General features: G+C 40.3%; 1 protein-coding gene across 4 annotated transcripts in view; it reads left to right on the top strand.

The window, feature by feature from the left end:
* LOC132239557 (ubiquinol-cytochrome-c reductase complex assembly factor 1) overlaps positions 1-19,880 on the top strand; it is a 119,204-nt gene that overhangs the window by 44,782 nt on the left and 54,542 nt on the right. For all 4 annotated transcript variants that reach the window (XM_059705980.1, XM_059705979.1, XM_059705981.1 and 1 more), the window contains one exon: positions 7,989-8,046. In XM_059705980.1, coding sequence (XP_059561963.1) covers positions 7,989-8,046 — 58 coding nt within the window. The remainder of the gene's footprint in view (positions 1-7,988; positions 8,047-19,880) is intronic.

Here is a 19,880-nt window from a genome sequence, read left to right as displayed (position 1 = left end):
CTGGCTCCCAACCTCTCGCCTGCTTGCCTGTCTGATTGCCCCTAACTACTTCTGCCTGCCAGCCTGATCACCCTCTAACCACTCCCCTGCCAGCCTAATCAATGCCTAACTGCTCCTCGGTTAGCCCGATTGCCCCCAACTGCCCTCCCCTGCCAGCCCGGTTGCCCCAAACTGTCCTCCCCTGCCGGCTTGGTTACCCCCACCTGCCCTCCCCAGCAGTCCTGGTCACCCCCAACTCCCCTCTCCTGCAGGTCTGGTTGCCCCCAACTGCCCTCCCCTGCAGGCCCGGTCATCCCCAACTACCCTCCTCTGCAGGCCCGGTCACCCCCAGTGGCACTCCCCTGAAGACCTGGTCCCCCTAACTGCTCTCTCCTGCAGGCCCAGTCGCCCCCAACTGCCCTCCCCTGCCAGCCCGGTCACACCCAACTGCCCTCCCCTGCTGGCCTGATCACCCACAGCTGCCCTCCCCTGCAGGCCATCTTTGACCACATGGGTGCAGCCATCTTGTGTGTTGGAGTGATGGTCAATTTGCATATTACCGCTTTATTATATAGGAATTTTTATTTTTTATTGATTTCGGAGAGGAAGGGAGAATAACCTCACAGGGTGATCTGATCTTAAATTCCTAACTGGGAAGATAGAGAACCAAGATGGCGGCATAGGTTAACGCCGGAGTTTGCTGCTTTGAACAACTACTTCAAAAGTGAAACCAAAAAACGGAAGGGACATCACCCAGAACCACAGGAACGCTGGCTGAGTGGAAGTCCTACAACTAGGAGGAAAGAGAAACGCATACGGACACTCAGAGGAGGCGCAGTGCTAAAGTCAAATTCTGAGGTGCGGAGTGCGCGGAGCGGGCTGGCGGCGGAGGGCGCGGTTGTTGTTTTCAATCGGGAGGGAGTCGCAGACTCTGAGCACCAGATCCGGGCGAGTCTTTAGGGACCCAGACTCAAACGGGAGAAGCGGGACTGTCTGGCTTCGGTCAGAGCGAGTGCAGCTTTCTCTCCGAGCTTTGCAGCGGGTGCTGGGACTCAGAGAGGCAGAGCCCCTGGGGACAGGACTGAGAGCCGCCATAACTGCTCTCTCCAACCCACCCTGTTGATCCTGTGCGACCCGCCCCGCCCAAGCCCTGCACAGAGGCATTTGCCGGATAGCCTCAGGCAAAGGCTAGATTAGCACCTCCCTAGAGGACAGAAGTTCTCTCACTGCTGACACAGCTGATTCTCATAGCCACTTGGCCTGGAGGTCAAACCCTCCCTGGAATTAGCTACAACAATCAAGATTTATCTATAAGACTGCGAACAAAGACCACTAGGGGGTGCACCAAGGAAGCATAACAAAATGCGGAGACAAAGAAACAGGACAAAATTGTCAATGGAAGAAATAGAGTTCAGAACCACACTTTTAAGGTCTCTCAAGAACTGTTTAGAAGCTGCCGATAAACTTAATGAGATCTACACGAAAACTAATAAGACCCTCGATCTTATATTGGGGAACCAACTAGAAATTAAGCACACACAGACTGAAATAACGAATATTATACAGACACCCGACAGCAGACCAGAGGAGCGCAAGAATCAAGTCAATGATTTGAAATGCGAGGAAGCAAAAAACATCCAACCGGAAAAGCAAAATGAAAAAGAATCCAAAAATGCGAGGATAGTGTAAGGAGCCTCTGGGACAGCTTCAAGCGTACCAACATCAGAATTATAGGGGTGCCAGAAGATGAGAGAGAGCAAGATATTGAAAACCTATTTGAAGAAATAATGACAGAAAACTTCCCCCACCTGGTGAAAGAAATGGACTTACAGGTCCAAGAAGCTCGGAGAACCCCAAACAAAAGGAATCCAAAGAGGACCACACCAAGACACATCATCATTAAAATGCCAAGAGCAAAAGATAAAGAGAGAATCTTAAAAACAGCAAGAGAAAGAAACTCAGTTACCTACAAGGGAATACCCATACGACTGTCAGCTGATTTCTCAACAGAAACTTTGCAGGCCAGAAGGGAATGGCAAGAAATATTCAAAGTGATGAATACCAAGAACCTATAACCAAGATTACTTTATCCAGCAAAGCTATCATTCAGAATTGAAGGTCAGATAAAGAGCTTCACAGATAAGGAAAAGCTAAAGGAGTTCATCACCACCAAACCAGGATTATATGAAATGCTGAAAGGTATCCTTTAAGAAGAGGAAGAGGAAGAAAAAGGTAAAGATACAAATTATGAACAACAAATATGCATCTATCAACAAGTGAATCTAAGAATCAAGTGAATAAATAATCTGATGAACAGAATGAACTGTTGATTATAATATAATCAGGGACATAGAAAGGGAATGGACTGACTATTCTTGGGGGGGAAAGGGGTGTGGGAGATGTGGGAAGAGACTGGACAAAAATCGTGCACCTATGGATGAGGACAGTGGGTGGGGAATGAGGGCGGAGGGTGGGGCGGGAACTGGGAGGAGGGGAGTTATGGGGGGGGAAAAAAAAGGAACAAATGTAATAATCTGAACAATAAAGATTTAATTTAAAAAAAAAAAAAAATTCCTAACTGGGCAGGTCATGGTGGGTAGTCATGCCCAATGCCTATTTCTTCTTTTGGTTTTTTAAAAATATATTTTTATTAATTTCAGAGAGGAAGCAAGGGGGAGAGAGATAGAAACATCAATGATGAGAGAGAATCATTGATTGGCTGCCTCCTGCATGCCCCCTACTGGGGATTGAGCCTGCAACCTGGGCATGTGCCCTTGACCAGAATCGAACCCAGGACCCTTCAATCCACAGGCTGAAGCTCTATCCACTGAGCCAAACCAGCTAGGGCTGGTTTTTTGTTTTTGTTTTTAAACCAAATGCAAGTTTTGTTTATTTTTATAATTTCAGCAGATTGATATTATAAATTTTAAAATATCATAATTTGACATCCTGATTTAGTATCCACCTTCCATTTCTTATTTAGTTTTTTAAAGAATAGTTTACTGATTTTTAGAGAGAGGAATGGAGAGTGAGAGAGAGAGAGAGAGAGAGAGAGAGAGAGAGAGAGAAACATCAGTTGGCTGTCTCCTGTACACCCTTACTGGGGCTGGAGTCTGTAACTGGGACATGTACGCTTGACTGGAAATTGAATTGGCAACCTCCTAGTGCAGCAGTTACCAACCGGTGGTCTGCGGACCACTGGTGGTCTGTGAGGTCTGAAAGGTTGGCAACTGCTCATTTAAGGAAACCTTTGGAGCAGCGGTTGCCAACCAGTGGTCTGTGAGGTCCGAAAGGTTGACGACTGCTGTCCTAGTGCACAGGATGACACCCAACCAAATGAGCCACACTGGCCAGGGCCATTTCTTATTTATTCATAGTAAAGAAAGTAAACTTTCCTGCTTTTTTAAAATTTTTAATAGTTTCTCATTTTAGGAAAAATTAATCTGAAAGGAAAAAATTCCTTATCTGATGAAGAAACTAATAATATTAGTAACTGGATTTTTCTTAAGTAGCTTCCTGAATCCATGTGCTTAAGTATTTTTCATCAGATATTAAAACCTAATTCTCAGACACCTATTTAATATTTGATTCAATAAATTACTCAAATTTTTATAATTATTTTGAAATGATGTTTGCTAGTTATCTTAGCCAATCCTCATTATTGAAAATTCTTGAGTTAATGTTACAGTATTGAATAATGAGACATATTTAAGTTCATTTTTGTTTTGTTTTCAGAAACAGTTGAAACTTAAAGAGGCTAAGTGACTTGTCCAAAGTTGTATAGTCAAGCCTTGAGCTTATGTCATATGGTTTAAAATCCAGGCCCTGGCTGATTTGACTCAGTAGTGTATAGAGTGTCGGCCTTCGGACTGAAGGGTACCCAGTTTGATTCCGGTCAAGGGCACATGCCTGGGTTGCGGGCTCAGTTCCTAGTGGGAGGTGTGCAGGAGGCACCCGATCGGTGATTCTCTCATTGATGTTTCTATCTCTTTCCCTCTCCCTTCCTCTCTGAAGTCAATAAAAAAATTTTTTTTAAGAAAACCTGGCATTAAAAAACAATAATAATAAAATAAAATAAAATCTAGGAGTTTTCCCACTATACGTATTGTTTGTGATTGAATGTAACTGCAAATTAGAATTGTAATTTATCTAATCTTTTGATATTCTATTATACTTACATAAGAACTGCTTGTGAGATGTTCTGTTAGTAAATTGTTGTTTATATATATTAAAGTGTGTATATCTTAATGGACTTTGTTCTAACTTTGTCCATTGAAGTAGTTACTAGGAAGGCAGTACATTTTTTAATGACACCACTCTGATTTCAGGTTTTCTAAGACTCAATTTGAGAATTGCTTTGTAGAACCATAGAGTGTTCATTTGTATTATGCTCCATTGTGATACATCTTTGTCATTTGTGGGTAGATTAAATTTTAAAATCAAGCCAAAGAAATTACAATCTGTCGCTAGTGAATAATAATAGTAAAAAAGCCAATCTGAAAATACCATTTGTAGGCAGATAATATCTATAAAATAATGAGACTGACTATTTTTGCATGTTAGTTTCTAAAGAGTAGGCCAGACAGGTTTGGGGTAAAAGAAGAGTGTGTGTATGTATGTATGTGTGTGTGTGTGTGTGTGTGTGTGTGTGTGTGTGTGTGTGTGTGTATGTATTACACCTTTCAAGTGGCCATTGGTTCCTTGGGTTTTTGGTATTTTTGGGCTTGACTTTAAAGTTCTGAGAGTTTAGTAATTTTTTAAAAGGATAGAGAGCCTCAGTGTCATCCTCACTCCAACAAAAGTGAGGCCAGTGCTATTTCATAAAGATTGTATAAGAATGAATTATTTACCCGCAGTGTACTTGAGAGTAAACAATATGCATATCAGCTTCTTGGACAGGCCCCCATAAAATGCCAAAGTAGACTGTCATCTCAGAGCCAAAGTGTTCAAAGATCTTGATCCAGAGAGCTGGATATTGGGGATTCTGACTGGTGAGATACCTTAGCAGCCCACAGTTGTGCATAAATGATCACACCTTCTGTGAGCAGGCACTGCTTTGTTAACTGGTCTTTTAGAGATCAGTTCTTTTATGAAAAACACTGTGGATCAGAGGTGGCCAATCAGTAAAGTTTGTGTTTAATTTCATACTGCTGTCTGCAGACTGTTTTGTTGTTAGGCCTTAAGACAGTGGTTCTCAACCTATGGGTCGCGACCCCTTTGGCGGTCGAACGACCCTTTCACAGGGGTCGCCTAAGACCATTCTGCATATCAGATATTTACATTACGATTCATAACAGTAGCAACATTACAGTTAGGAAGTAGCAATGAAAATAATTTTATGGTTGGTTCACAACATGAGGAACTGTATTTAAAGGGCCAGAAGGTTGAGAACCACTGCCTTAAGAGATAATACTTTCAGAAGAGACTCTTTAATGAATGAGTCAATGACTGAAGTTCATCATTTTATTGACACAGTCTTAAATTAGTGAGTTTTTCCAAAGGTAATTTTACTTCTAATGTTTAAATGACTCACTGAAAACAAAACAATACTGAATATGTATTGATATCTATTAAATATAATCATTCTACTAAACATTTTAATCTTCACAAAAATCCTATAATGTAGGTTCTCTTGTTCTCCCCATTTTTATAGAGAAGAAAACTGAGGCACTGAGAGGTTAAGTAACTTGACTCAGTCACATAGCGACTGAGAGGTAGTTAAGGTTTTAAATCAAGCAGTTTGACCCCAGAGCCTGCATTAAAAAATAACTGTGTTAAGCCTGCTACCCTATAACAGTAATTAATTATTTATTTTTTTCCAATTTGGTGTCGAGGAAGAAAGTACTAGTCTCAGAAATAATGCGCTGAGTGTTTATTGGAGCAAGTGTGATTATGGCAAAAGACTCTACTGCAGGTTTTATCTTTGAAGTGTTTAAACTCATTTCATTGAGCTAAAGAATCTGCTGTGTTTTTGTGTTATTCACAGTCAGATATTCAGTGGTCCTGTTTTTTAGGGCTTTATACTCTGGGTTTCTGTTTTGACCTCAATGGGTACAGGGAGTCAATCATATACCAGCTCTTTTCCCATCCTCAGCCCTGAGCCGACCCCCAGAAAGGAAAATTGTGAGCCACGTCCAGCTGCTGGCCTGTCTGTCTGTGCTTTCCAACCCAAGAACTGATTCCCTCTCTGAGAAAATTGGAAAGGCTCCTGGAGGCTGCTGAGAAGCTTTGATCTAGAGGTAGCAATTGAACAGATTGTCCTTTAGAAGCAGCCAAATTTCATTTTCCAGATTGAAAGACAGACTTCCAAGAAAACTTTTCTTTTTAATGTTTTGTTCTAGCATCCAAAAAAGACCCAGCTTCAGATCCGGGCTGAGAGTTTCTCATGGCTATTCTTGTTCTAGGTGGAGGGTGGTTGGCCCACTCTCAGATGGCTTGCTTCTTAATAGCTGCATGGCCAGCCAGGCCAGCCTTCACCTCCCTCCTGCTGAGCTCCAAGAGGAAGTCCACTTGACAGCTGCTGGGCACCTCCCAGTAAGCTCACCAGAATATTTTGGTGTCACTTTGTGACAGACCTGGACTTAAACCCCAACCCAGCCACTAGCTCATTAATATTGTGGCTGCCCGCAAGTTACTTAGCCTTTTTGAGCCCATTTCCTCATCTCTAGAATGAGGATTATAATGCCTCCCTTCAGGGATAAAGTGAGGATTAAGTGAGATAATGTATTGACGTGACCAGAAGTGGACCTGGCATGTAGTATGGGCCCTTAGTGAATGTTAGTTTCTGATATTAGTATTAGAGAGACAGTGGCAATTAAGACCACAGTACCTGGCATCAAGCAGATCTGAATTTGATCCCACATGTCTCATTTATTTCATAGCTGTGATGTTGGACAGTTGTTCGGATCTCTCTAAGCATCTGTTTTCTGACCTGTCAAATGGGGATAATATCAATATCCACTTCATAGGATTGTTGGGAGGACTCATTGAGCCAATGCATGTAAAACACCTATTATTAATATCTGGCACATAGTAAGCCCACAATGAATTATAGCTTTTTATTATTATTGGTGTGTTAGTATACCTCACAGAGGTCCTGTTCTGTGTTTTCTCTCCTAATGACCCCTATTGGTTATCTAGTACTTTGTGAACTTCATTGTTTCGTGAAAGGCAGAAGATTCCACTTATTTCTTGAGTCATTGCTCCATATGACAGACTATCCACTGATTCTTTTTTTTTTCTTTATCCTCTTCCTCAGCTTTTCTCCCAATCATGTAATAAAGAGAGTACATTCAATGAGGGACTCCCCTCATCCAGTCAGAGGCATTTCTTAGAGATCTGAAAATTGAGAGGCTTGGATGCTGAAGCACTGACCTGATTTTTGGTATCTTAAACCAAGGAGAAGTCCTGCCAAGTTTTGTCATTCCTGGAGGTGATGAACAGCTTTTTGTTAGAAATGGTCTGCTTTCTTACTCAGCTACAGCTTCCTAGATCCCATTTCTTTCTCCTGATTATTTTAGGTGAATCACACTGGGTCACCCTTAAGGAAAGGAGACTAGAAGAACTTAAGACTTCTCAGTGGGGCTCAAGTGAAAAAGCCTGTGCTTAAGAGGAATAGACAAGGTGTTGTCTGCCTAGTTTTCCAGAAGAATTTGAGACCAGGAAGGGAAAATAGCAGAATTATATGGAAGTTGGAAGGAACCATCAAAATCATTTAGGCCATTTACACAAAGTGAGAAAAACTAAGGTTCTGAGAAGAGAATTGATTTGCTCAAGACTGAACTGCAAGGTGATAACAGGGACTAGAAGGCTGGTTGTCTCACTACATTCAATGCTCTTTGAACTTGTGGTCTTGCCCTGTGGTTCCCCTGGACTACTCTGATAGTATAATCAGAAAGTACTATAACTGCCATATATTTTAGTTGAACAAATTCCTACCAGTATTTAAAATATAGTCAATATTTCTCTGCTGGAACCATACATATTTATACTTTATTGTTATTTTCTAGGGTGTCGGATGCCTGATACATTCAATTCATGGTTTCTTATAACTCTTCTTCATGTCTGGTAAGTGAGCAATTTAAGTGAAGTTGCCAAATATATTTTCTTCAAATGCTGCTGATTTGTAACTTACAGCCTCCACCAGGGCTGATTATATGAAATGGCAGTTGTTCAGGCATTAAAAACTGATCTGTCATTTTAATAATTGGTGTCTTGAAGCACATTTTTATTAAAGGTCAAAGCATAGTCCCAGAAAGAAGCTAATATTTGTAGGATTTTCTCAAAGAACATCTAACCCAGTGAACAATTCTATCAGTATCTCTAAGAGACTCTATGAGCTTAGATGGAAAGTTCTTTCCCTTGGCTGTTTTAGGAAAGTTCACATTTACGTAAAAGTGGTTTAAATTGTGAGAATTCGTGGTCATTTTCATTGCTGGTCATCAGAAACCTATAACAAATTATAGCACTGACATTTACGCCTGTACCTCTAAAATGTGCATACAGGTTAGATTCATGCCAGGTTTGTTGCATGTAAAAATATTTAACACCTTAAACAGTATATTTTTTCTTCAGCTGCAAAATAAGTAGCCAAAAAAAATTAATTTTTCATCTAATGTTACACAGTATTAAAGGTCAGAAGGATATAGGAGAGACATTGAAGTGGGGGCTGGGGAATGTATTTATTGAACTGCCAGGTCTTGGGAAAGTAAATTCTGGAGAACTAAGTTTACTACTTTGACCATAGTGAGTATCTGAGGAACGTAGGTAATGGTTGCCCTGTCAAAAGGACCCTTGTTTAAGACTCCCTTCAGCTGAGCTTTGCATCACAGAACTGACTACTATATAAAGACTTTTTGGTTTTGATCACTTCTGAAATATTTCTTCTTCTGAACTCAGTCACTGAGATTGGCTAAGGGACCTTAGGTAGCAGTGCATTTTATGTTATTATTTTTTTTTAAGCTGGTAGTTTAATGCATGCACACTGTCCTGGGAAGTTTGCTGGAAACTAGCAATAGTTCTAAGAAGCTCACAGTCTAGTGAGGGAGATAAGACATGTACAGTGGTCAGTTGTAAATTAATGGCTAACTTCTATAATAAATCTGAGTATGTAGTGCATATGGGATCACAGAGGAAGCCACAACTATCAAAACCTTTACTAGTTCTACCTGTTTCTTTGAAATATACCATGTCTCTTAAATCAGGCAGCTGAGAAGGCAAATTACCTTCTGTCTGAATGGTGAAGGTTAGGAAAAGCTTCAGGAGGGAAGCTGGATATAATGAGAGAAAAACTACTTTTTCAAGAGGGGAGGACTGCAGAGGTGGCACTGTGGAATTACTCACTGGAAAAGTGGGAGGATTGAGAGGCTAGGCTGTTCCCAGAGGAGCTCAAAGATAATATTCAGAGGCCGTATGAAAGACTCTTTATTGCCCATATAGCTAGACGTATCAGAGTGTTAGAGGGAGTGGATGGCAAAATAAAATATATAATCCCTGTGACCACATCCCAAGGTCAATACCTGACTAATAGCAGCTGGGAGAACCTTGAAACTACTTGCAGTTCTTTTAAGTTGACCACCATTTCCAAACGTGTCTGCTGAGCCTTCCTTGCGAGGTTGGTTTAATTTCTTAGAGCAGTAGGGAGTACCACCACCAGTTAAGTGGGAGGAGGGAGGCTGTCTGCTTCGAATCTACCTTGATTTCCCCTCCACTCTGCCTCCCTTAGCTCTCATGATCTGCAGGCTTTGGTGGAATGAATCACTAGCTTTTCAGTTTGAACCAGCAAACTCTGATTGAGGACCTACTGTGTGTTAAGGATTGTGGGGTATTGGAGAGAAGGATATGACATGGTGTGCACCTTCAGGAAACTTAGTCTGGTGGAAAACAGATGCAAGTACAATTGCCTGTAATGGATGACAGTGAAACAAGTGATGTGCCCAAGGTAACAGCAGGCACTATGCAAGTACAAGGAGGTGAGAATAAATCCAGATTTGGTCGGGGAGGGTTAGAAGGGGAGCTGTTGGATAAAGAGTGCCTCTGGCATCTAGCTGGTTTGGCTCAGTGGATAGAGCATTTGCCTGCGGACCAAAGGGTCCTGGGTTTGATTCTGGTTAAGGGCACGTACCTCTGATGCAGGCTCCTCCCTGGCCTGGGCCCTGGTCAGGGCTCATGCAGGAGGCAACCAATCGATGTGTTTCTCTCATATCGATATTTCTCTGTCTTTCCCTCTCTCTTCCACTCTCTCTAAAAATCAATGGAAAAATATCCTTGGGTGAGGATTAAAAAAAAAAAAAAAAAGAGTGGCTCTGTGGTAGAAGTGGCATTTGAGATGCACCATGAAGGGTGAGGAAAATTTCTGTCAGAGAAGAGGGGGCATTTTAGGTTGAGGGGATCTCAAAAGCAAAACACAGATCATAGTTAAGAACATGGAAAGTGAAATAAGCCAGACACAGAAAGACAAATATTGTATCATTCCACTTCTGTGAAATACCTAGAATAAACTAATTCATAGGGACAGAAAGTAGATGAGAGGTAATCAGGGGCTGAGAGGAGAAAGGAATTGGGAGTTCCTGTTTAATGGTAAGGGATTGTTTGGTTTGATGATAAGTTTTAAAAAACAGTGGTGATGGTTACGTAACATTGTTGATGTAATTAATGCCACTAAATTGTGCACTTCAAATGGCTAAAATGGCAAAATTTATTAGGAGGATTAATGGATTCACCCCAAGTCTGTGGAGAAGCTGTGTTCTTCTATCCCTTTTCTGTTAGCCTGAAGCTCCAAGGAGGATAACCAAGGGATAGCCAAATCCAATGTTATAAGCTCAGTGGACTTGCTAGAGATATATAGGGATTGAAATGCCTCCTGTAGGTGGTAGTGTGTATGAGAGCTGGTGAAGCTTAGAAAGCAGTCATTAAAGTAGCAAGAATCCCTCCCCCCAAACAAAACAAAACAAACAAAAAACACCAAAAAAACCAAATCGCCTAATAAACAGGATACCCTGGCAGTGGACTCTCCAGAAAGCTTGCTTGGGTTCCCAAGGGTGGTGGCTCCCTGCTGGCTCTTAGAACAGGGGCAGGATTTCTCACATCCTGTTAGTTCCCTGGAGAAGGTGTTGATCTTTCCCTTATCCTGTCTGCTTTCTCTGGTTCCCAAGTTTTTCTGTGTATTGGGATTTAGGATTGGGACTCTTCCAGAAGGCCCTTATCAGTTGTGTATTTATGTGAACTTGTAACTGCAATGACCGATGTGTCCTTTGTCTTTGCTGAACAGGATTAGTATTGACTATAGCTGCTGAAACAGTGCTGAGAGAGGTTGCTGTCTGGGCTATCCAGTATCCCCACAAGGACTTGATAAAAACAGGTCTCCTCCTCTGTTCCCTGTCTTGGTCAGTGGCATTATGATCCATTCAGGTGCCCACACCAGAAACCTGGGAGTCCTCCTTGACGTTTCCCTCATTCCCTTCATCTAGTTAGTCACCAGTCACCAATTCAAACTTTTTAAAAATCTATCTATATAAGAGGCGGTGTCTCACGGAAGTAACAATGGTGATTAAATATGATTTAACAGTGATCCGGGTAGATATAATTATCACCATGTAACTGAAGTTGCCGTCATATTCAGAAACGAAGATGGAGGACCTCCTTTTGAAAGGGACTTGCTCATTCATTGTAAACCAGATCCCAATAATCCGAATGCCACTAAGATGAAACAGATCAATATCCTGTTTCCTACATTAGATGCAATGACCTATCTTATTCGTTTCCCACATGGTGAAAAAGGCTGGGGAACGTATATTGCATTAAGACTGAGAGACGACAGTGTAATCGACAATAATACTAGATTCAACGGATGATGCTGAAAAGGAAAATTTTCCCATCCAGTTTCTTAAAAGTATTACTCCTTCGGGAATGCCGTGTCATAAATTAGAATTGAAAGTAAGTGCAATCATCATGCTACTGAGAAATCTTAATAGTAAATGGGGTCTTTGTAATGGTACTAGATTTATTATCAAAAGATTGCGACCTAACATAATCGGAGCTGAAGTAGTAACAGGATCTGCGGAGGAGAGGTTGTTCTGGTTCCAAGAATTGATTTGTCCCTGTCTGACACTGACCTCAGTGTTAGATTAAGTTTAATCAATTTATCAGTCATTGTTTTTAATCAATGTTGTTTTTATATTATGTTTTTGTTATTTTTATATCATGTCCTTGTTGTTGTTATATCATGTTGTTATTGTTTATTAATCAATTTATAATTTTCATATACATTTTACTAATTTTCTTTCATCTCTGACACTTCTATTATAGAAAAAAGGTGAATAGTGATATTAAAATATTTCTTCTAATTAATTTCCTTTCATTGTGCATGAATTCGTGCACTGGGCCACTAGTATATATATGTTTTTATTGATTTCAGAGAGGAAGGGAGAGTGAGAGTGAGATAGAAACATCAGTGATGAGAGAGAATCACTGACTAGCTGCCTCCTGTATGTCCCCTACTGAGGATCAAACCCACAACAACCCGAACATGTACCCTGACCAGAAATCGAACCATGAGCTCCTGGTTCATAGGTAGATGCTCAACCACTGAACCACTCTGGCCAGGCCAACTCAAACTTTTTTTAACCAAAAACTTAGTACAAATGCATCATTTTACTTTGTGACTCAGAACACACATATATATCTGATACAATAGTTTTGTAAAACTTAACTTTACAAAAGATAATCTCTGATATTTTCTATTTCATTTGAATTCATGTTAAACAAAAATTCAAGATGTCACACATTCAATTGATTTATTGGGTTATAAGCAGTAGTACCTGAAAACTGGTCTTTGGCCTACAACCTTCCCTCTCCCTGTGTCAGTAAATACTAATGATATTTAGTATTAATCAATGCTTCTCAATGCACATTGGATCAGTACACACACACACACACACACACATCCTTAATATTCTCCATTATTCTCAGGATAATGTATGTTTTTTAGCATGACATATCTATCCCACCAAATATGCCACTCCTTTACTAGTCTCATTTGTTGCCATTCTAGGTAGCACCACCACCACCACCACTCTTTCCTCTGCAAAAAAAGCAAAACTATATAATAGAAATATCAAGTCTTCTGTACAAAGGTTTCTTCAGCCTAATAGTAAAAGGCCTTTTTCCTCTCCACCTGACAAACTCCTCTATTTTTCATTCATTATGCAACTCAGATATCATCTCTTCTTTGAAGCCTTTCATGCCCTCTGAAAGCAGTTAGTCCTCTTTTGTGTTTCTTGAGTATTTTGGTTATTTCTATTACAGCACTCATCACATAACATTTATATATATTTTACCATGTATGTATCAATCTTCTTTGTGGATGATGAAATTATTACCTTTTAAGAAAGATATATGCAAATAAGCTATTTCTTCTCCTCAGTCCCATTTCTTAACTCTTTGTTTTCATCAATAAATGTTTATAAAATAATTCATGGCCTCAGATCTGACTTGGCTCCTGTGGCAATTGGAAGAGTCCTGGCCATGCCTGTTTTGTTTTTTTTTTTAAATATATTTTTATTGATTTCAGAGAGGAACAAAGAGGGAGAAAGAGTTAGAAACATCAGTGATGAGAGAGAATCATTGATCGGCTGCCTCCTGCACGCCCCCTACTGGGGATGGAGCCTGCAACCCGGGCATGTGCTCTTGATTGGAATCGAACCTGGGACTCTTCTGTCCGCAGTTGACCCAGCTAGGGCAGTGGCCATACCTTTTGATCAGGCGAGAGTGGCAAACCTCTGCTCCTACTTGAGTTTCTTTGGGTGGTGGAGCGTATCTATAGTTGGAATTTATGTTGGTGTTAAAAATGTTAACATAAATATTTGTAGGGACTCCCTATTAAAGTTTGTTATGAAACACTGGTACCTTATAAATGCACAAATTAATTTTAGAAAAATTAAATTTAGAAAATGCAATGGGACAAATAAAATTAGAATATGCCTATAATGGAGATGGAATGGAGAGGGAGTAAAATGCATTTTGTATTTTAAAAAATTATTTTAAAGTCGTGTATCAAATATAATAAGTACTGGGTCCTTTATATATATTACCTTTTATTTACTTACATATCTCACACATTCTTACAACTACTATATTTCTGTTTTACATATGAGGGATCAGAAACTTAGAGAAGCCAGAAAACTTGGCCAAAGAACTAATTAGTACATGGTGGAGAGGAAATTTAAGTGTGGCTAGCTCAAAGTATTAAGTTATTTTCCTCATTGGTAATTAAAACGACCAAAGTAACTAATTAAATAATTATTTATTAATTTAATAATACTTTTTTGTTTTAAACATATTTTATTGATCCTTTACAGAGAGGAAGGGAGAGAGATAGAGAGTTAGAAACATCGATGAGCGAGAAACATCAATCAGCTGCCTCCTGCACATCTCCCACTGGGGATATGCCCGCAACCCAGGTACATGCCCTTGACCGGAATCGAACCTGGGACCCTTCAGTCCGCAGGCCGACGCTCCATCCACTGAGCCAAACCGGTTTCGGCAATTTAATAATACTTAATATAAATTAATATTATTACTGAGTTAAGTAATTCTTTAACATAAATTCTTGCTTATTCTTTAACATAAATTCATAAAATTATAGCAATTATCCTGTAATTGAAACTACTGTATGCAGCGGATTTGTTCCTTGTCCTCACAGGTAGTTTAGAAGAGCGACAATAAACAAATCATTAATAAAATACAACTGGGATAGGTGCTCTGAGAGGAAATGATAGGGCTCTGTGGGAGTAGAGGGGTACATAATTTAGTTGGGGGTGTGGGTCAGTCAGGGAGGTCATCACTGATTGATGACTAGAAGTTAGCAAGTCAAAGAGTAGATGACAAAGCATTCCAGGCAGAGAGACCTAGTGGTTTTTGATCTTTTTACCAGCAGAGTTGTGTGTGTTTTTTTAGTGAAGTTTTATGCTCAGCCACAATGTTTGAATAGATCAAAGAATTGCTACTTGGGCTAAAGAAGTGGGAATGATCTGCTCACTTCAGGTCTTTACAACATGCCCTTACATACCTCCATGGAAACTCAGAACACAGTTTAAAAACCAGAAATCTAGACCTGGCCAGTGTTTCTTAGGGGTTTGAACGTTGTCCCGCTCACCCTAGTGTTGCAGGTTCGATTCTTGGTCAAGGGCATGTACCTGGGTTGCAGGTTCAATCTGGCCTCCATTGGGTGCATAGGGGAGGCAACCGATCTATGTGTGTCTCTCACATCAATGTTTCTCTCTCTTTTTCCCTCCCTCCCACTCTCTCTAAAAGTCAATGGAAAAAATATCCTTGGATGAGGATTAGCAAAAATACAACCCCAAAACAAAACAAAAAAACACACACCATCGATCTAGTCCAGATACCCCATTTTACAAATGAGAAGACAATTTGGGAAATTTTAAGGGATTTGTCTCAGTCCTCATTACCAGTAATGAAGGATCCAAACTCAAATCCAAAGCTATGTGAGCTGCTCCTTCTGCAACACTGCTTCCTGCTGGAGTGTCCCTTTTAGTGGTCATGGGGACGATGAGGGGTTCTTCCTCTGAATAAGAACAGCATAGCACCGACCATCAACTATATAAAAGTGTGTTTCTTGGCACTTACTGTCTGTGTCCTGGGCGAGGCAACAAGTAAACCTGAAAATAGTACAGGGTGATAAGTGCATTCAGCAGACATACAGATCTTATGGGAGCACAGGGGGAAGGGGGCTTCCTGGGGATGGTCAAGGAAAGCAGTTACATTGGCCTCTGGGGGCTGTAACCAGAGAACATGTGTCTTAAGGAGTTATTATTAAGAGGAGGAGAAGTAATTTTAAACTATTTTTTAAGATGTTTCAATTGAAAAAAAAATGGATGAGAGGATGATCGCTGCAGAATGGGGGGCATTTTGTTATTTTTTTATTTTAAGGTGGGGAAACACTGAAATGTTTTTATAAGCCTAGAGGAAGAAACCTTTGGGAAGGAAGAGAAGTAGAGTGTGGGGGTGGGAAGGGGTTGGAAAACAGTCTCAGTCCAGCCAGAGAACTGCCCTGGCAGACACTCCTGGCCTTTGCAAGAGGGCTCTTTAAAACCATCACTGCAGTTTTGATGTAGCTGTAGGGCTTTCAAGCTCATGCTGGATTCCAGCAGCTCCAGACCTGCTATATATGGTGAGCCCTGGCCATGTGCACACCTTTTTCTCCCTCCTGCCTGCAGCCAGAGTCACTCTGTTCAAACACTCACACATGTAACTTTTAGCACAAACCAAAGATCTATGCAGCATCATTTTACTAACATTGCATAACCTGTGAACACTGGTACCAGCTACCCATAAGCTTGTTCTTTATAGTGGATTTGACAGGCAGGCCTTAGGCCAGGTGTAGCTCTTGGAGGAGGCTCACTGTCAGGTGAGATGACTTCAGGAAGTGCCTCACCCTACTTGTCTGTTTGCCCACCGACTGTCCCTCTGGCCTCTATGCTCCCCACGTAAAGGTTAGGCTTCGTGGAGAGGGAGTTTAGGAAACCAGGTGGAGATAGCCATGTACACAGCCCTGGGAAAGAGTCAGTGTGCCAGTTCACAAACAAATAAACTCATTCATTAGTACATTGCTGAGACTTGAGTGTGGCCATGTAGGCTCTGCTTTCTTGGCCTTAGGTGGTGGCAGAGTACAGGAAACAAACTACACGAAAGTCCCCTTTGGGATTCCTTCGTAACAGCCAGAGTGACAAACCTGCCTGAGTGCCCACTAGTCTTTATTTAATTCAAATCAAATCTGCTCTGAGCAGCATATAAACTACCATGAGGGAGAAACAAGGCCAAAACACAACTGGCATTGTCAGAGGCCCAAGCAGAGCAAGCGAGACAGGATGCTCTGAGCTGCCAGTACATGGCAGGAGGTCAGCCTCAGGAATAACAAGAATTCTTTTCTCCCAGATTTAGGCAGAGAGGAGGAAAGCATGGCTAGGAAAGTCTCGTTTCTTTGAACTCTGCAGGCAATGTTGTCTTCCTCCTTGTTTGATCCAGCAGGAAGGGGCTCTTGGACCTGTGCTGTCACAGAATGGGGGAAACAGCCAATGCTGACACTGCTGGGAGATACTGTGGCTTTGGGGGAGAGACGGGGCAGGGAAGCTAAGACTTCATTCCAACTGCTCTCTTCACCACTGTGCAACCTTGTTACTTAACCTCCTCAGAGCGTAAGTTTTGTCTAGACAGGTGGTTAGGTAGATTGAAAGACATAGTGAATGCAAAAGCATCTTGCAGTGACAAATCTCATATTAGAGGACTTAATAAGTTATTTGCCACAAGACAGAATTTATATCTTAGCCCTTTATATTTTGATTTTCCTGGTCAGTTAAGACTAACCTTTTCTTTTCTCATCTCTGTGCTTGCCTTTTAGAGATATTAGGGAGAGATTAGATTAGGGCTTGAACACTCCCTTTTTTCTTTGCTAGCTGGATTATTTGCTTTCCGTATATGTAAAAGAGATCAGTATTATTTATGAGCCACTGGAATCACTGAGAGATAGGGATAGTACTGTGAAGCTTAAAACCTCAATAATAAATTTTAGGTTTAAGAACATTATCAAACTTGGATGGGCAACTGGAATTGTTCCTAGACAGAGAATAATAGTTCATGCACAGATTAAATCTATACTCAGGTGCTTAGTAAATACTTGATAAGTGAATGACTAAGTTAATTAATGCAAGAATTGTTTTAAATTATCAGATTGTCTTTCTATTTTGTTTTGTTTTTTAAATATGTTTTTGTTTATTTCAGAGGGAGGGAGGGATAGAAACATCCATCATGAGAGAAAATCATCGATCAGCTGCCTCCTGCATGCCCTATACTGGGGATCGAGCCCACAACCCAGGCATGTGTCCTAACTGGGAATTGAATGCTGACCTCCTGATTCATAGGTCGATACTCAACCACCACACCACACCAGCCGGGCTCTTTCTGTTTTTTAAACATTCAGTCTTTTATTATTTTAATATACTTCTTCTAGGTAATCAGTTTTTATTTTAAAATATTTTTGTTGTCCTGCCCAGCCGGCGTGACTCAGTGGTTAAGCATCAACCTATGAACTAGGAGGTCATGGTTCAATTCTTGGTCAGGGCACATGCCCGGGTTGTAGGCTCAATCCCCAGTGTGGGGCATGCAGGAGGCAGCTGATCAATGATTCTCTCTCTCATCATTGATGTTTCTATCTCTCTCTCCCTCTCCCTTTCTCTCTGAAATCAATCAAATATATTTAAAAAAATATTTTTGTTGTCCTAATCTAGATGGTCTCTTTTTAAAAATATTTTTATAAATAGACTATATGTTTAGAGCAGTTTTAGGTTCACAGCAAAACTAAGCAGACGATTGTCTCTTTTAAAGTTTATTTAGCATTCTTAAGGGCAATTTTTATTATATTTTAACATGAAAGTTTTCCCTCCCTCCTTACCTCTTCCTCTCAGAACAGCTCTGAAATTATGAAATTGAATCAGGGGCAAAATGTAATTTGACGTGTCAACATTTAATTAAGCATTTATTATGAGAAATGTATCCATGATGTGAATTGGAGTAGAGCTTTTCTGTTCTTTTCTTTAAACCTGGTATTCTCACTTGTTGTAGAGTAGTTTACTTAATGACTCAAACGTTATTGTTGTTTAGTTAGAGCCTGTGACAAGTTTTGTTTTGCAGTGGATACCAGGAGTGATCATCACATCCTTTTTTGTTTTTGTTTACCATTTTGAATTTGTTTCACTCATTTTCTTTTCACTTTCTAACATACTTTAACATCTTCTGGATGATCCAGGAGGTCCTGGTACTTTTACTGATTTTTGGCAGGCTGTCTTCTTTGAATTGCACTGGGTAGGTTTACCTTCCCTGTATTAATAGTACAACCTGAGTTGTACTATTTTTTGAGTCTGTTTTAAATAAATTTTTAGTTTCTTTTTTTCCTGTTAGGCTGCCAGGAGTTACTTTTTGTTGTTGTAATTATGCTTGTCTCAAGTTAGCCAGTCTTTTTTCCCCTTCCGATATGCTATTTCTAATGTGATGCTAGTTTTAAAACTTAAATCACTGCCCTTGTGATGATTAAATGAAAAAATAGAGGAAATGGAATCTGGAGGGTTTCTTCTAGTTATTAAAGAAGGCAGAAAAACAATAAGACTCTGGGACCAGATGACCAGGATTTAGATCTCCTTTGATACTTACTAGGCTTATAACTCTGGGCAAGTTACTTCTCTAAGACTCAGTTTCCTCATCTGTAAGATGGAGACAAGAAGAATACCAGTCTAGTAGAGTTGTTATAAGGATTCAATGAAATAATTCTTCTCTATCACAGCACAGTGCCTGGTGCATAGTTGTGTTAGCTGTTAATTATATTTATTTTTGCTATTAAGGATTTTTTTCTTCCGATTTCTTAGTCATTTTTAGAATAGGAAAAATTGCCAGATAAGTTGAATTCAGTCTAGATCAGATGTTATCCTAACAATTGCTATGTCAGTTAGTGGAAATCTATTATCTCTGGGATCTAAAAAATAGTTTCACTGGGGTGACTGTGGTATTTGTGGTTGAAACAGAGTTAGAGTTGCGATTTCTTCACCTTCATCTTTTTGTAGCAGATTAAGTATTTTCTCAACATAAGAACAGTGTGTGTAGAATGGCTATCACTATGAGAAATGGGGAAAAAAGAGGCTACCATTTATATAAAAAGAATACATGTTCATGTACGTTGGTGGGTTATATGTGGAAGGATTCCTAAGAAACTACTTACTATGGTTGCCTTAGGGCAGCGATGGCGAACCTATTGAGCTTGGCGTGTCAGCATTTTGAAAAACCCTAACTTAACTCTGGTGCCGTGTCACATATAGAAATTTTTTGATATTTGCAAC

This window comes from Myotis daubentonii, chromosome 8 (genome assembly GCF_963259705.1).
Source record: "Myotis daubentonii chromosome 8, mMyoDau2.1, whole genome shotgun sequence".
NCBI lineage: Eukaryota > Metazoa > Chordata > Mammalia > Chiroptera > Vespertilionidae > Myotis > Myotis daubentonii.
Note: the sequence above shows the minus strand (reverse complement) of the source record. Positions and strands in the feature narration are given on the sequence as shown.